Source organism: Manis pentadactyla, chromosome 3, assembly GCF_030020395.1.
Source record: "Manis pentadactyla isolate mManPen7 chromosome 3, mManPen7.hap1, whole genome shotgun sequence".
In the NCBI taxonomy this organism is placed as follows: domain Eukaryota; kingdom Metazoa; phylum Chordata; class Mammalia; order Pholidota; family Manidae; genus Manis; species Manis pentadactyla.
In genome coordinates, this window is record NC_080021.1 from 73,791,348 (window position 1) to 73,807,965 (window position 16,618).

Sequence of the window (16,618 nt, forward strand, 5' to 3'; positions counted from 1 at the left end):
GGCAATCCCAATAAAAAAATCCCAGTTTAATCAAAATGCTGATTCTAAAATGTATATGATAAAGCAAAGACTCAAGATTAGTTAAGACAATCTTGAGGAAAAACATGAATTTTCCTAACTTAAGATTTAAGATTGATAACTGAAGTATACAAATAAAGAACTTTTATCCATTAAAAGATAACATTGAGAATAAAATTTCAACCTATAACAATTTTTCAATGCAGCAATGTATGACAGACTAAGAAAAAACCTTAAAGAATAAATATATTTCATTAGGACAACATTTGATGGGTGAAGTGGAATGAGGGTACAAGTTCAAAGAGAAAACAGAATGATTTAAAATTTCAACTGTTAAATGAGGCTTGTTCAGGATCTTTTAGAATGGATAGTTATGGGTATTGAATTGCAATGGCATTTAGATTCCATGAGATACATGCAAAAGAATAATGCCTCAATTATATTATGAACTATTGTAGTTATTTTGTAATGTGTCCATTTAAGCTGAAATAATGTTTCCTGAATTCCCCTCTCTGTTGGCTTGGCTCTGAGTTGGCAGTGGCTACAGAAGAATTCTATGTGAGATAGGGAAGAAAGAATGGAAGTGCAGTTACTGTGTCCAGGATGCCAGTTTAGGGTCCCAGGCCCTGTTATAGCTTGCAAATGAAGAGCAGCAGCCCAGAATGAGACATGCTTGACAACTGAGACCACAGTGGGACCATTCTACAGCTCAGTGGGTGCCTGGAGGAAAGTCGGAAATGACATCAGGGCCCAGCCCTACCCTTCATAGTGAATACCACCACATCAACCTTGGCCTCAGAATCAGAGCAGAGGAGGACGACCCCCTGCCCCCCGGGCTCATCCCTGATGTGGTGGACAAATCATGACGTGGCTGAGATTTCCTGGAAATGACTACGTGGGGAATAAATGTGACATCTGGTTTTGTGAACATAAGGGAAGTTACAATTTGTTTTCAAAAAATCATAGGCATAACATTTGTCTAATGTCTTATTCTCTCACATTTTATCGAGCCAAACTTTAATTATTAAATGGTGGGTTCTTCTATTTCACTGTATAGCCATACAGAATTTTGCAACTATTAAAAGTCAACACAACGTTTTTGGAGGGGAGGGGTTTATTTTCACAAGGTGTAGTATTTTGAATTGGATCCTGAGATTGTTAGTCCAATAAGTTTTGCATATTAAATGTTCGGTACTGAAACAAGACAACTGATTTGGAGCAAGATCATTGGGTGTTTTATATTACACATGACTCCCCATATCTACTTCAATTTTCATGGGATAGCTCATTATTTTTCTCCATATTGTGCAAGTGATTTATATTCTCACTTAATATTTAAATGTTTAAGTGTTCTGGTTTTAATCTAGTGTGGGACCAATGTCTCTTTATTTACCTATTTATGGAGAATTTGGTCATTATCCTGTTGGGAAGAAAGGCATACCGCATGTTGGAAAACATGTGGACTTTGGTACCTGAAACACTTGAATCAAATATGAGTTCCACTTCTGACAGGCTATGTGAGTTGGGAAAAATTGCAGTGCACTCATCTGCAAAATGAGGACAATGACTGCCTCACCAAGTGTGGTTACCCTAGATGAGATAATGGCCACAGAAAGCGTGCAGTGAATGGCAGGCTGTTGTTAATGTTACTTACGCATTTATTTTATTCTGATGACACAGTCCCATCAACTATTTATTTCTGAAATTCCAAAAGCTCTGTTTAGTTTAGAATAACAAAGATTTGTGAGAACTAACTGCAACATTCTCTTCCCCCTGCTCCTCAAAAGAGTGTTTGTCCTTGAGGAACCGGTATTGAATTCGTCTCTAGTTTGACTTTCTCACATATGGAAAGAGGAGCTAGTTTGGGGGAGGGGAAATTGATCAGTTCACCACATCTTGAAGCCTGATGTTTCATCTTCTATGAGCATTTTTATTCTGTAAAGTAAGCTTTCATGTATAAAGATATGGTGCAAGAAAGAAAATAAAACTCAGTGAGAGCAGGTGTGGTCATGTGTCACAAGAGCAAGTGGCTCTCCCTCTGTCCAGGGCTGGTGTTGAGTCCATGAGTGGGGGTCCAGCACACACGACCTGTCCAGGGCACAGGTGACAATGTCCACCACCACTTCTTAGCTTTAGTCTGGCATTGCTTTTATTCTCTCTTCTTTTCCCCACAGTAGCACAAACCCTTTGGGGAAATTGCTTTTTTTCTTGCTATTTTTTCTTTTCAAGTCACTCCATGGGATTCTTTGTAGATAATACATCCCCTATGCTCATAAAGTGATTTCTTCCTAATATTTTCAGTGTTATTCCTTTAGCTGCAGAGGTATGCTTACTCCAGTTGTTCTGTAAAGATTCTATAGACTGTCTTCAGTATTTTGTGTTTGATTCTTCTGTATGGGATCTTGGATGTAGTGTCCATTACAGGTGCTTTGATAATAAGCATTTACTACTATGGCTTCTCTCCTTGCTCTAATTCTAAAAGTTGTATTGTCTTTGTAAAGATGCCTATAACATATCTGCTCCCACCATTCCACTTCTGCAACACACACATTTATTATTATTTCTATTTTCTCATATTTGGAAAGTAGCTAGATTTTTTCTCTCCCTTTCTGACTTTAATCATCACTCTTAATAGTACATCTTCTATTGTCTTCAAAGTTACTCAGCTTTTTTAAAACCACACACACTGGGCTCTTTTTTCCTATAGTAGATATACTCAGCCCTCCAGTTTATCTTCATCAGTAGCTCAGTGATTGGACAGAATGGCTGTTACCAGCTCACTGAGCTTTACTGACGGCCCTTTCAAAGTTTTTCAACTACTATCTGTACAGAATCATTGGTGGCTGAAGGCCTTTGTGTCACTACCGCTGGGCTCATTTGGAGAAACATTTCATTCTTGAGAAAACAAGATTTAAAAAGAGTCCTGAAATCACCTCCCTTTTCTATTTTTGGAGCTCCCTTTTCATTTTATTTGTCTGCATTTCCAGCTTTTGTTCCTCATTGTGGGTCCAGATCTCTAGAATTAGATGTTCCCATAATCAGTGCTGACAGTTTCTTCCCACTTACACATTTTCTAAGGGTAGCTAATATTTAAATAATGGAACAATGTTTTACTTTGTTCCATAAATCAAACAGCAAGCACTCACTGACTTTGAAGTCTTTCTATAATTCCTTTTTACTGTCTGCTTCTACAATTTTGGATATTTCCCCTTGAATATTTTCTTCTTTTTTTAATAGCCTCTAATATTTTGTCTTTCCCTTTCCTAGGACAATCTCCATCCAGACTATGCCATTTATTCTGAGATCTCTTTTATCAATCTTTTTTCTCTTTTCATGAATTACTATTCAAAAAAATTGATTCTGATCATAGTCTTAAAGATTCAGTCCATTCATTGATTCCACGTCATCTAGCAGAGCATCCCAACTGGTATGACCTGAGTAGGTACAAACGTGACAAGACATTGATTCCCTGGAGTATGTGTGAGTGTACGTGTACATGTGTGTGTGTGTGTGTGTGTGTGTGTGTGTGTGTTAAGTGAAATGTGGGGTAGCTAGTCCTGTGAGCTGATCATTTCTTGCTTGGAGAAAAGTAATGTATTTACCACAGAATGCCTCATAAATGTTAGTTTTCACTACAAATGCCAAGATATGAAATAGGTCGGGAATCACTGGTGTGAGACAGAATCCAACACCCCTCACCGTCTGACCCCACCATTCACTTCGTGAATTGAGCATATCCAACTACAGTTGACTCTTGAACAGTTCGAGGGTTAAGGGTGCTGAACCCTAAGTTGAAAACCTGAAAAAAAGTTTTGACTCACAAAGGCTAATTGCTAATAACCTACTGTTGACTGGAAGCCTTACAGAGAACATAAATAGTCAATTAACACATATTTTATATGCCATTTGAATTATATACTGTATTCTTACAAAAAAGTAAGCTAGAGAAAAGAAAATGTTTTTCAAATTGTCACACATCTCCAAAATATTTTCCAATATATTTTTTTGAAAAAAAACATGTACAAGTAGACCTGCACATGTTTTGGGTTCAAACCCACAGACACTGTACCCATCACTTCCTGCATAATCCAGGTTTTCCCCAGGCCTTCCTGAATATCCCATGGTTTTCTCAAGCTTTTTTGGACATATTTTCTCCAATATTTAAAGTACATTTTCTTTGTTTCCTTCCTGGTGATATAATATTCTTCTTATGCTCTGAGTAGCCACACTTGGTTCCCCGAGACCCAGTTAGCCTCTGCTTATTTTTCTGTGCATCTGATTCACTTTATACAGACTATTATCTATTAACTATTATTTACATGCCTGGCTCACTTATTAGAATGTAAGCTCTCTTGGGAAAGGGACAAAGTTTTACTGGTTTCTGTGTCTTTGTGATCTAACATACAGAAGCCTTTCAATAACTCTTTTTTGAATGAATGAATCAATAAATCAATAAAGAATTAGTTATTTAAGCTTGTTCAAAGCTCTAAAATTAAGCAATAATATTCTGAGTTTGGACTGTAAGTACTTCTGGGTCTGCACAAGTTGATGACCTCAGAACAAGAAGAGATATGAGAGAAATGCAGAATCCAATCAAACATTTAAATGTCTACAAAAATTGGCAACCTACCTAGAATACAGAAATAATGCAGAATTCTATGAGGCAGTACGATTGAAAGAAATAGAATGTCAACAAATCATCTGTAGAATCACATGGGACAACATTACAATGTTTTAAAGAATTAGTGTATAAAACCAACTAAAAAGAGCCTCTTAATAGGAGGTAAGTCTTCTGTCTCCTCAAATCTAATGGCATCTGAGTCCTGGCACTGTGGCCTGTTAAATTAATCACATTGAAGTGTATGGAATAAGATCTCCTCTTGTTCCATCAACTATTAAAAAAAAAATCTGTAAATCCATTAGTAGAAAGTTAGAATCCCTTTGGAATTTAAGTACTGTTTCCCAAGTGAAAATCCCTCAACATGTAGCAACCTCAAATTGTTTGAGGTGCCTACTTATTGCAGAAATGCCTTCCCAATACAGGGCATTGACTGTAGAGAGAATAAAGTAGGCAAATTCCACAATTCCAATACTTTTTTATGAAGTGTAGATTATGATTCTGTAATCATTGGGATAACCTGTGTTTACTTGGTGTGTAAAGTCTTTGTGATTCTTAACATAATCAGAATCTCCAAGGAGATTGACTCTGTAAAAGCCATGAAAAAGTTGAAGTGGGTAATTAATTTTACACTTCTGATATTTAGATTGAAAGACATTGGAAAAAAATTTTAATTTGTGTAATATTTAAAAACATGGATTTAATATACATATAACCTTATTAGATTTATTAACTTTCCAGAATAGCTTAAAAAACAATGTTTTGTTTATTAGGGCTAATATTTGAAGGACTTCAAAAGAACGATAGCTACAATGAACTCATGAATGTAAGCTAAATGTTTAAAGAACTTCAGTTTAAATTGTAAATGGAACAGATAATTTAAAGGAATTTAGATTCCTGAATTTAAGGAGATCAAATAGTAATTATAAGTTTAATGGGATATTATTCAGCCTTAAAAAGGAATTAAATTCTGATATATGCTACAAGGTGGATGAATCTTGAAAACATGGCAAATGAAATAAGTCAGACACAAAAGGACAAATATTGTATGATTCCATTTATGAGGTACCTGGAATAGGTAAATACGTAGAGATAGAAAGTAGAATAGAGGTTATCAGAGGGCGGGGGAGAGGGAGACGGGGAGTTATTATTTCTAGCACAGAGTTTCTATTTGGGATGATGACAAAGTTCTGGAAATGGGTGGTGGTGGCAGTTGCATGACATTGTGAATATATTTAATGCCATTTAATTATACAATTAAAAGTGCTCATATGGTTAATTTTATATTATGTTTATTTTACCACCAGAAAAAGAGACCAAAAATCCCCAAAAAGTGATTATTAAAATTTGTTAGATTTATAAATGGAGTACTAAAATTCTATGTTGCATATAGAGCCTAAGAAAAAAACCAGGTTTTAAAAAATGTCACTTTAATAAATTGCATAGTGATTTTAAACCCTGAATAAGATATAAATAGAATTCATTGTGCAGAAAAGCTTCTCTCACAGACATCAGAAAATACAGAGACAAAGTCCTAGGGAAACTATGCCTTCGCCTGTTCTCTTGCACCTTTATTGTCTCAATTAGGATGAAAACACAATATGGCACCTTGGCTTCAACTTTAAAACTAGTAACTAAAAGTCTTTGTTTTTCTTAAATAAAAAAGGCACAGATTTAATTTACTTTCCCGAGTAAACATGTAGATGAATAAATAGGAAATGAGGCAAATATAAAAGTGAAGGAAAAGAAAAAACTTCAGTCCAAGCTGTGCACTCTCTTTTCTCACAACATGTGAACAACTAGTATGCTCCTCGTCATTTTCAGCTAGCCTTCTGCTCAACACAGGAAGGCTCTGTGAAATAAGTCCCTGATGCAAGCTGCCTTTTAGTTCAGTACTCTTCTGTGAGTCAGCAGATTACCTTTCGACTCTCCAGAACGTCCAGTATGAAGCTGCTCCTGAAGTCACAGCCCCGCGCACCTGCTGTTCCTTCTGCCAGGAATGCTCTCCTCCTCAGCTACCCCCTCACAACCTCCTTTTTCTTTCAGTTCCAGCTTCTGTGCCATCTCCTGCAAGAGACCTTCCCATGCACACGGGCGGCACTTGCATTTTGTGGGATGCCTGAAATGCTCTCCTCCCCTTCAGTGGTAAAGAACTCCTGCCTATTTCTGTTTCAGAACCCTTCCCTGACCATACACTCTTGGCGGCTTCTCAGCACCTTGTGCCTCAAAAGCACTCATTTCCTGTTCTCAACTTATGTGGCCAGCTCTCCTCCAAGCAATGACCCAGTGACTCAAGTCCTTCAACACTGTGGTTCCACCATTTTAAAACACATGGCTTCCAAAGATTCTGTGCTTGTCGGTATCCAACAGGTAGAAAGTAGAAGAACATGGAGAAGGCTTCCAAAGATTCTGTGCTTGTCGGTATCCAACAGGTAGAAAGTAGAAGAACATGGAGAATCACATGGAGAAGTTAGTTAGGGACCAGGCCTGGAAATGGGAGTATCCCTTCTGCTCACAGTCTATGAGCTAGAAGTCAATTTCAGGGACACTTAACTGCAGGTAAGCTGGGAAATGAGTACAGCTGTGTACCAGGAAAAGAACAAATAGTTGTATTGAGTAGATGGTCAGGGTCTGACCAAGCTTTCACACAGCTCTTACAAAATTTGTGAAGATAGAATTCAGTGAACAAGGTAGGGGAATGTTACAGGCTGTGCAGTTTATCAAACTGTATGTAGCAAAGGAAGCTGTTCTCAAAATACACCATCAACTCCAATCTAGACTTTCTATTCTTAAAATCAAAGAAAGAGCAAGCAAGACCAAGAGAGAGAGGGAGACAGAGAGAGAAAAAGAGAACAAGGAAGAGAGCTCGTAGTTCCTTCCATAAGGGGGAAAAAATGTGGATCAAACTGAAAGACTACTTAGGTATAATTTAGAATTAATTTACCTGGTACGTCATACAACTTAGAAGGAGAGGAAAATGCTTTTATTTCTCCCTTACTTTTTTTTCATGTGGGCATCCAAATATGTGAATTCTCCTAAATAATTCAGTTAGATTTCAGTTTCAATTGTTGCTGCCCAGAAAGAACACTAAATTATTTCTTTTTTAGTCAATACAGTACTTAGAATAAAGCACATGAAGATGAGTATCTTGTATATGCCTTTTATTGTTGGTTACTTGTATGACATTTCTTTAAAGGAATTATAAAATTAGATTTCCATTAAACATTTGGTCTAAGAATATAGCTCTTGAGAATATTATGTGTCATTTTGTTATCTAAAAGGGATAAACATTTGTTTTATTGTTTTGTCATAGTTTAAAATGATTCTGTTTTACTGTCTGATTTTACTTAATCTGCTTCAGTATAACAGTGGGAATATAAACTATATACTAGGATTGGCAAGTTAACAGTTTAAGGACTTAATGATAAATCGCTCTAAATGCAGGGCAAGTCCTTAAAATTTGTAACCTGTGTCTGCCACAGAAAGCTGCTTAACTTGCATAAGTATGTTAGAAATAACTTGTAATTGGTAAAATTAGTGCTGTTCAAGAGATAGGATTGCTTGGCAAAACTCTAAAGATGGGATTGCTTAGAAATCCAGAAAAGAACATTTTCAAGGAAGGAGCAGTCAACAGTGACCAAAACCATCAATTATAATAAAGCTTGATAAGCTCTAAGTGAATTTGACAATTAGGAGGCTGTCGCCGGACTTTGAGAGAGCGTGTCAGTGATAATACAGGACAGAAAGCCTGACAGCAGTGGACTGACAGGGAATAGGAGGCAAGAACACTCTAAGGGTGGAGTACTTTGTAGAAAAGCCGGATGTGGAGGGAAGCATGTGAGAAGGGGAAGGTAAATGTACACCAGGTGGGGAGTCAGGGCAATTTCTGTTTTCATTTCTTTTTAAAAAAATTATGTGACATTTTTCATGAGCTGAGGAAAAACATCCGCTAGGAGGAAGAAACTGGGCAGAGAGAAGGGAGGGAAGGAGGAGAGAGAGAGAGAGAGAGTCTCTAATGGAGCAAGGTGCCTGAATATTAGAAAGATGAACATAAAAGCTCCAAAAGCCACAGGACAGGGGGACGGCCTCTTTCATGCCTCCGTGGGCAGCTGAGGGGCAGCTGCAAAGACCTGAGGGGTCGAGGAACATGCAGTGGGGCGGCAGAACAAGCCCAGGGCAAGGACAAATAGGGGGTGGGTTGGGATAAGGATATTGAATTTATAATGAAAATGGAAACACAGGGGACCCTGTCAGTTGCTGTCAGCTGCTCTTCCCCTGGACTCCTGAATTTTCCCACTAATAAATAACCCAGAATAAAGCCACTGCTCAAGATACATATAAATCCTCATGCCCATTTTTCCTCACTGTGCACTCAGGGTGCCATGAGGGTGTGAAGTTTTTGTTACTTTGCTCCCTCATAATTACATCTGGTTCCCGATTCCCTCATCTTCCACTTGGCACTATCTGGATACCAAATCCTTCATTCTTTCTCCTCCACTTGAAGGCTTAAGGCAGGCGGCACAGCCTGGTGCTGCTGGGAAGGCTGGCCCCAGCACTCCCACCTGTCTGCCTCAGGGACGTAGGGGCGTGGACTGTGCCTTTTGTGAGCAGGCACATGCCTCTGTGTCAAATGTGCTTGAAGGCGGGAGGCCATGCTTCACACTTCATTGATTGTTAATCTGGAGCTGAGAGATCAGGATGTCTTCAACAGCTGCCCATGCTCACCATTTGTAAATGAATGAAGAAAATGTGATGGACTTGATTGCACGCTGAGATAAGCTACGGGCACCATCCACGGAGCTGTACTGTCAGAGCTCAGAGTGCCTTTGGGATCCCTAAAACGTGTCTGGATTTGTGACTGGGCACAGAGCTAGATATTGGCAGAGTTAGGACCACCTGCATTTAAATTATTTCTAACATCCAGTTTCAAGTGGAAACATAGAAAATTAAATCCCCGCTGGGGTGTGCTTACTGGGATCAACTTTCTGTCAAAATGGGCCACAATCAGTAGCCAATGAAAATTTCTAGGGAACTTAAGTGCATAAACTATTTACATCTTATTGTGAATTCATTAGATTTTTTTTCTATAGTTCAGAGAATGGGGAATTTAAATTTTCATAAGGTGTGAGGAAAGAAATATGAGGTAATATAAAGACAGCAAATATGCACTTATTTGCTTTGATGTTCCAGACATTGAAACAGGTACTGGGACCCTAGGATGGGTAAGACATAGTCTCTAACCTCTCTAAGTGGAGAATTCAGTTAACTAACAAATACGCCCAACACAGGTTCAGAAACATGCTTAGGGTTTACTGAGTCTCCGGGAAGAGGGTGTCTTTGGGAAGAAAGGGAACATGTAGGAGTCATTAGTTACATGAAAGGAGGTGACATTGCCCACTTGGCAACTGTTTGGATATGGCAGTTGACCAAAAAGTCAAGGAACATGCCTGAGTTTCTATCTCATGTGAGGAGGAGTATTATCTCATAATTCCCTCCATGATATCTTGTCCAGGACTTGATAAGGTTAATAAGCTCTGGCTCTGTTGTGGAATAGTTGAGGTTTAATCCATCTCCCTATATGTTGCCTTCGAAATTACTTAAAATCCATCCAATTATGTTAAAGAGACACAGGACCTCCCTTTGCCAAATTCATTGGTTTGGGTATGCCTGAGTTTCTATCTCATGTGAGGAGTGGTCATTCATGTAAAAGGGTATAGAAAATAGAGAAGGAAGATCTTTATTCCCCTACTCTGCTGATGAAAATCCTAACCACTTCTGAGTCCATTTGTTCATACCATTATTCATTCAATACTCACTCATTATCTGTTGTCTAAAGTGCCCATTATGTCAGGAAATTGGCTGGGCCCTGGGGAGATTATGGCTTTTAAAAATTACAGTTGTGTTAAATGTTTCCAAGGAAAAAGTACAGTGCAATGAAAACATATAACAGTATACCATGCTGGTGCCCTCATCTAGCCTGGAGACGGTGAGAGGGAAGTGGCCAAATCTGGGGAGAGGTCTTTAAGGCGAGATCTGAAGAATGTATATAAGTTAGGGAGTTACCAGGGGAAGGTGGCTTGGAAGAGCTTGGTGGAATTAGGGCCACACATGTGGCCGGATATGAGGAAGGGAGGAGGGTAGAAAATATGGCTGTGGATAGTCCCTAGTGAATTATAGGAGGCCTGGCTTAGTGAGATAGGCAGGAGTCTAGGCTCTACTTCATGCAGAGTTTAGCACTTTGGAGCTGGTTCTTTTCTATCTTGTGCCTGTGGAAATTCCCCACTTGATTCAATGGTTTGGGTATTTGTTTGTTATGATACTGTCTCTTTTTTTCAGCTTTTCTGAAGTATAATTGACAAATAAAGTTATAATATACTTAAAGTTTACAACAGGATGGTTTGATATATATACGTTGTGAAGTAATTCCCACCGGCTAGTTAATTAACATACCTATTACTGAGAGAGACTGTCTTGATCACCTGCCCAAGGACCAGAAGCCTGTCTCTGAACCATAGCCCTGTAGCGAGGGGCCTGTTCTGTGCTGCCAAGGTCACCAACCTAGTGGTCTCAACTTTTTGACAGTGGGTCTGTCTGCTTGGCCATATTTTGCACTGAGTTCATTCTGTGAGTGCATCTACCTTTCTGTTATTCTGTGGGTGCATCTGTTCCCTCCATGATATCTTGTCCAGGACTTGATAAGGTTAATAAGCTCTGGCTCTGATGTGGAATAGTTGAGGTTTAATCCATCTCCCTATATGTTGACTTCAAAATTACTTAAAATCCATCCAATTATGTTAAAGAGACACAGGACCTCCCTTTGCCAAATCTAAATACTTGTAAATGCATCAGGCATTTCACTAAATTCTAAATGTAAGGGAGTATCATTTCATCAAAATTAAGAGCCTTGGGGTATTGAAATCCATTTTGAACAATGAGTTGCTAGGCTAAGAGAATTTACCTAACTGTGTAAATTCAATGATCACTTCTTTATTGGTTACTATGTGCAAGGCATTTTCTAGGCTATTGTGTCAGGGAACAAATAAAGATCCTGACCTCATAGATCTTCTGTTCTAGTGGGAAGATTAGCTAGTAATCTTGTAGCTATTTGGTAGAGTCTTCTCAACAAATTAGGGGAAATGCTTCAGGCTCTACCCTAAATCTAAGATGTGGTAAGGATAGTTAATACACAACTCACCAGACAGTTACTAAAGAAATCTATACTGTCTGAAAACCAGTGGCTTATTGGGTAACTATTGTGACTCCTTTGAAATGTTGACTGCAGGATCACCCTTACCTGAGTCTCATGCATTTTGCCATCTTTGACTCTCATAAAGCTCTCCTTTCCCACTACCCTTAAATATTTATATATTATAATGTTCACAAGACAATGAACCAGTTTTCTATTCTAAGGATCATCCAGGTTTCTGCTGCTTTCTCTCCTTCCTCTACTGCCTGACCTTTGGTTCACTCTACTTCTCTAAGGCTTCTGATACATTACATAGCAAGAAAAGGAAACTTGGAAATTAACATTGAGAAAAATCAGTTTCTGTACCATTAGCTGCTCTAGTAAATTCATAGAAAGAGATAGGGTTTATTTTTATTTCCAATTCACATCATTGCTATGATAATATGACCTTATCCTCATAAAAGGAATTCATGGGCAGTCAGGCAAATACATGAACACCAGCCTGCGGGAAACCTCAAGGACAGTAGAGATATGGAATGTTTTTCCAAGAGCCAAGTTTTCTTACGATGAAAAATTTTCAAAAAGTGTACTATTAAGGGTCAAATATTTGCATAGTGAGCTATTTTGAACTTTTCAATGTAAAATACTGAGCCCACATCTAGTGGGTTCATCTCTTTTTCAAAAACTAGCTCTAGGGCGTTCAATACTTTTCTCCCATATATACATGTGTGTATATATGAATACAACAGAGACAACCTAGATTGGCCTTTGCAACACAAATGGATATCTCTATTGCAATTTGCAACCTAGTGTCAGGAGTAGAGGTAGCAATAGATTCTCTGGAAACTGGCAATATTTATACAAGTTAATACTATTTTGCAGCATCTTTTGCCTTGCCTCTACACTTCCCTGCATTAAAAAACATTCTTTTTAGTAAGTCTGACAAGGTAGTAACAAGCCTACAAGTTCATTTTCAGCAGTAGATGGTTCACAAACAAGATGTCGACAGGTTTTTATGATTACAGATTCCCAATATCCTGGTTTCACAAAAGTGTTCATAGAGATTGATGGATATTAAAAAATGAAGCAGAGAGATACAGATAGGCTTTTTCATTAGAATGAATGATGAAAAGTATTAATCCACCTAGCAGCATTCTTCCTTTTGTGAGCTTTTTATCTTATTGTCTTTGACTTGCAATCATACTCTTTAAAAGAAACAGCAAAAGAGGCTGACAGGTAACTAAGAAGATGGGTGGCTGGAAATAAATGTTTCCTCAAGTGTTTGTTACCCTTCAGAAATGTCCATCAGCTGAAATGTTAGTCTCATAGAACCACTTGAGCAGTGCAGAGGAGAGCAGCAGGTAGCTGCTATTAATTTTTAAGGCTGGCTGACAGCTCTTGGTCTGAGAACAAGGCTTAACTTTGCATTTTGAATAATGCAGGGATTTTCATTAGTTAGAATAGGAATTGAAATGATAAATGATGTATTGCTGCCAAAATACTGTGACATTACATTATATATTTGTAGTTACATTTCAGAGTAAGCTTTCCAGAAGTATACTTAAGCAAATTGGAAAGCTACCAGCATTATTTTATTATTGTATAGTTAAATTTTGGAAAAACAATGCAAGGGACACATCTTCTTGACTGTGTGTTGATAATGTCGTATCCAGAGGGCAGTTCATTACTGCACCTAAAAGATAAGTGTTGGCACAAATTGTACTAGTCTATGAGATCATTGACATTGGTTTCAGACATTTCTTTTTGCTCACATCTGCCTTCTGAAGACTCTGGGACAATTTAATTATAACTGCACTTTTGATTCCTACTTCTCTCAATAAAAAATGTAAAATTGCACTCACTTGAGAACTATCAGACTAAAAGGTTTGGGATTGCTCTTTGCTGTTATCTTTCTTCCCAAAGATTATCATGTCAAGTTGGTCTAGGACATATTTACTTTGTTTTGAGCAGCGAAGACTCTTTCTGGCTCTAAGTGTTATTTGAATTGGTGGTAACAAAACTACTGTATCCAGATGTCTCTTGGTAACTTAATGTATGGCCTTAATAACAAACACTAGAATTAAACCATTAATAGAATAGGCTGCTAGCAGCTGTTTCAATTCCAGTTTTATCAGTATTAAAATAGCTGATTCAGAGATTTCTATAGAGAAACTTAAGCTAACAAAAGACACCAAAATCAATGGAACTGCAAATATCTGCCAGTAGCAATAAAATACACGTACACTGACATTATTACTCTCAAAGAAGGCGGATGGAAGGTCAAAATCAATTTAGATGAGCCTTTTATTTTGCATGTCATTTTGCATTTTCAAGTTTTGCTTAAAATCACAAGCTTCAAGGAAAAGTTCTTTGTATATTTATTCTACTAGATAAAAGAAGACTATTGATTAATCTGCCTTTTCTCATGCAGTAAGACAGGATGGAGCATTAGCATCATTTGAGAGTCTGCAGTGAGTTCACGAGGACACTTTTGGTAGCTAATCAAAAGTAAGTGATAAGGGATTCAGCTGGAATTTATCAATCAATGTATCTTTGTTTTGAAGTATTTATTCAGCCTCAAATTCTAATGATCTCCTGTTAAAATTGTTCATACTCAGCCAGTTGTTTTTGACTATACAGCCTGTCTTCGCTGTGAGGTGGAAACGTGCTGTGGATTTTCTATACATTAACCAGATCAGATTGTGGAACCATGAGTGGAGTTCCTGTACTTTTTGAAGTTAACCTCATAGTGGGAAGTGTTGTCATTACAGCAACACTTTTGAAATGTCCTAAACTTTCTGGCTTCTCTAGCATTAAAAAAAAAATCACATGCCCCCAAGCAAACATAAAAGATATGATGCATTGTGTTCACATCTTTTCATGGCCTGATAAGTTTAAACTCAGGGTCTAAATATTTCTTCCAGTTGGTTAAGTAAATCCTCATTGTCAACTGGAGTCCAGTTCCTATGCAATGCATGAAATCTATTTGGTGGGATACATTCATCAGACCCCTTTGGAGTTGTATACTAGAAGTTATAATGGTTATCCAGATATTTATCTTCATTTTTTAGAAAAGTCAACAATTTTTTAGGAAAGACAATAACTGCAGTGATGTAACCAAGTCTTCAGGATGGTTGGGTGTGATTTATCTAATTTTTATTTTTAAAAAGTCAATCAAAATTTCCTTTGGAATTATGTAAGCTCATAACAGAGATGTGTCAAGAAGTGCCTTATACATTAGCAGGTACTCAATAAATGCCAGTTGTTGACTTTTGTTGTGATATTTTCATCCACTGAATTTCAGGTCACGTGTCACTTTTTTTTTTTTCCCTGAGTGTTCTGCTAAAACATGAAGGTAACCTCATGACTTTTTAGTATGTCAATTAATTCTTTTATAGAATCTCTTTTTTTATTTAAACACCTCACCTCGAAGATTATCATTTAAAATTTTCTCACATAGTTTATGTATATGTATTTCTTGCTCTAATTTATTGTATTGATGTTATTGCTATTAGTTAGATTCAACCATTCATACAATTTGGCAAGAATTACAGCTTACTTACAATTGGTGGAGGACAAAACAACCCCTTCTTTTCTCCTCAGCGTAATGTTTAGGTCTCAGGAAAAGTGACTAAGACATGCTAAGACAGCAGTCTGCAGGCCTTGGTGTCTCTGGGAATCCTTCCACACAACACAGACCAAGAATTGGCAAAATTTAGTGCACCTATTTGTGCACAGTTTGGTTTGCAAGCATCTAATTGTAGCTTCACTATGTTGAGTTCAAGTATTTTAAGTTCCAAATATGAAAGATTTCATAGCCCTGGAATAATGAGTTTTGGAAGCTCTCAACCAAAATAAACTCACAGAGAGAGAGAATAGTACTTACAGGTGTCCTCTTCTTCCATGAAAATACTGATCACATAACAGGCATACACAAAACCAACCAACTGCAAAAGAAAAAAATACTTTGAGAATCTATCCCAAATAATCAAAAAGCCTATATAATCCAGTAGGTAAAGAATATAAAAGAGTAATGTCTATGAATTTGTAATAGAAAAAAATCTTTTTAAAAAATAATAGCTGTGATTTTTAAAGAGTTTTTATTTCTACATAGCTTTAATAGTTTTCTAAAAATGTACACAGGGATGGGAAATATTTTCTGGATATTTCCCTTAAATTTTGATTTGGGATTTATAATTCTTATATTTTAAAATCACCACAGATTATTTAGAACATACATTTTTTTAAGTTTTGACTATTTATACAGCAATTTGGAGTAGCACTCATTAATACAAATATTTTGGTGTTTAATAGCCACAGAAAGAATCAAAATATGTTTGTTGTGAATTAAATACCAATCATTTACTTAATTATTCAAAAAGCCTGTAGAATGTAAATTCTATTTAAATAATAAGTTGTTTTGTTAATTTTATCATAAGAAAATGCATTAACTTCAGATCATTAGTCAGAAACTAAAGTAGGAGCTAATTGATACTTCGGATGCTAGTGGTTAAAAGACTAAATGCAGGTACCAGAATGTAGGCTTTCTCACTCTTCATGTTGTTTTCTGCACTTATTATAATGAGAAAGCAATTTTTATTCTATGAAGCCAAGACACTATAGTTCCTAGAGTACAAATTGTCAGTGAAACTAACCCAGTCTAACATTACTCTGATAAATACTTTGATGAAAAAGACATTTCAATAGCAGCTGTATAGCCTGTCTTCTAGCCTTTCTCTCCACTGTGAAAGCCTGCCCCCCACCCCCACCCCTCCACCTGGCCCCTCATAAAATAA

At 37.3% G+C, this 16,618-nt stretch overlaps 1 protein-coding gene across 1 annotated transcript in view; it reads right to left on the reverse strand.

Annotated features, from left to right (window-relative positions):
• The window catches only part of NKAIN3 (sodium/potassium transporting ATPase interacting 3), a 617,710-nt gene that overhangs the window by 20,117 nt on the left and 580,975 nt on the right, over positions 1-16,618 (reverse strand). The window contains exon 5 of the mRNA XM_036907519.2: positions 15,709-15,769. Coding sequence (XP_036763414.1) covers positions 15,709-15,769 — 61 coding nt within the window. The remainder of the gene's footprint in view (positions 1-15,708; positions 15,770-16,618) is intronic.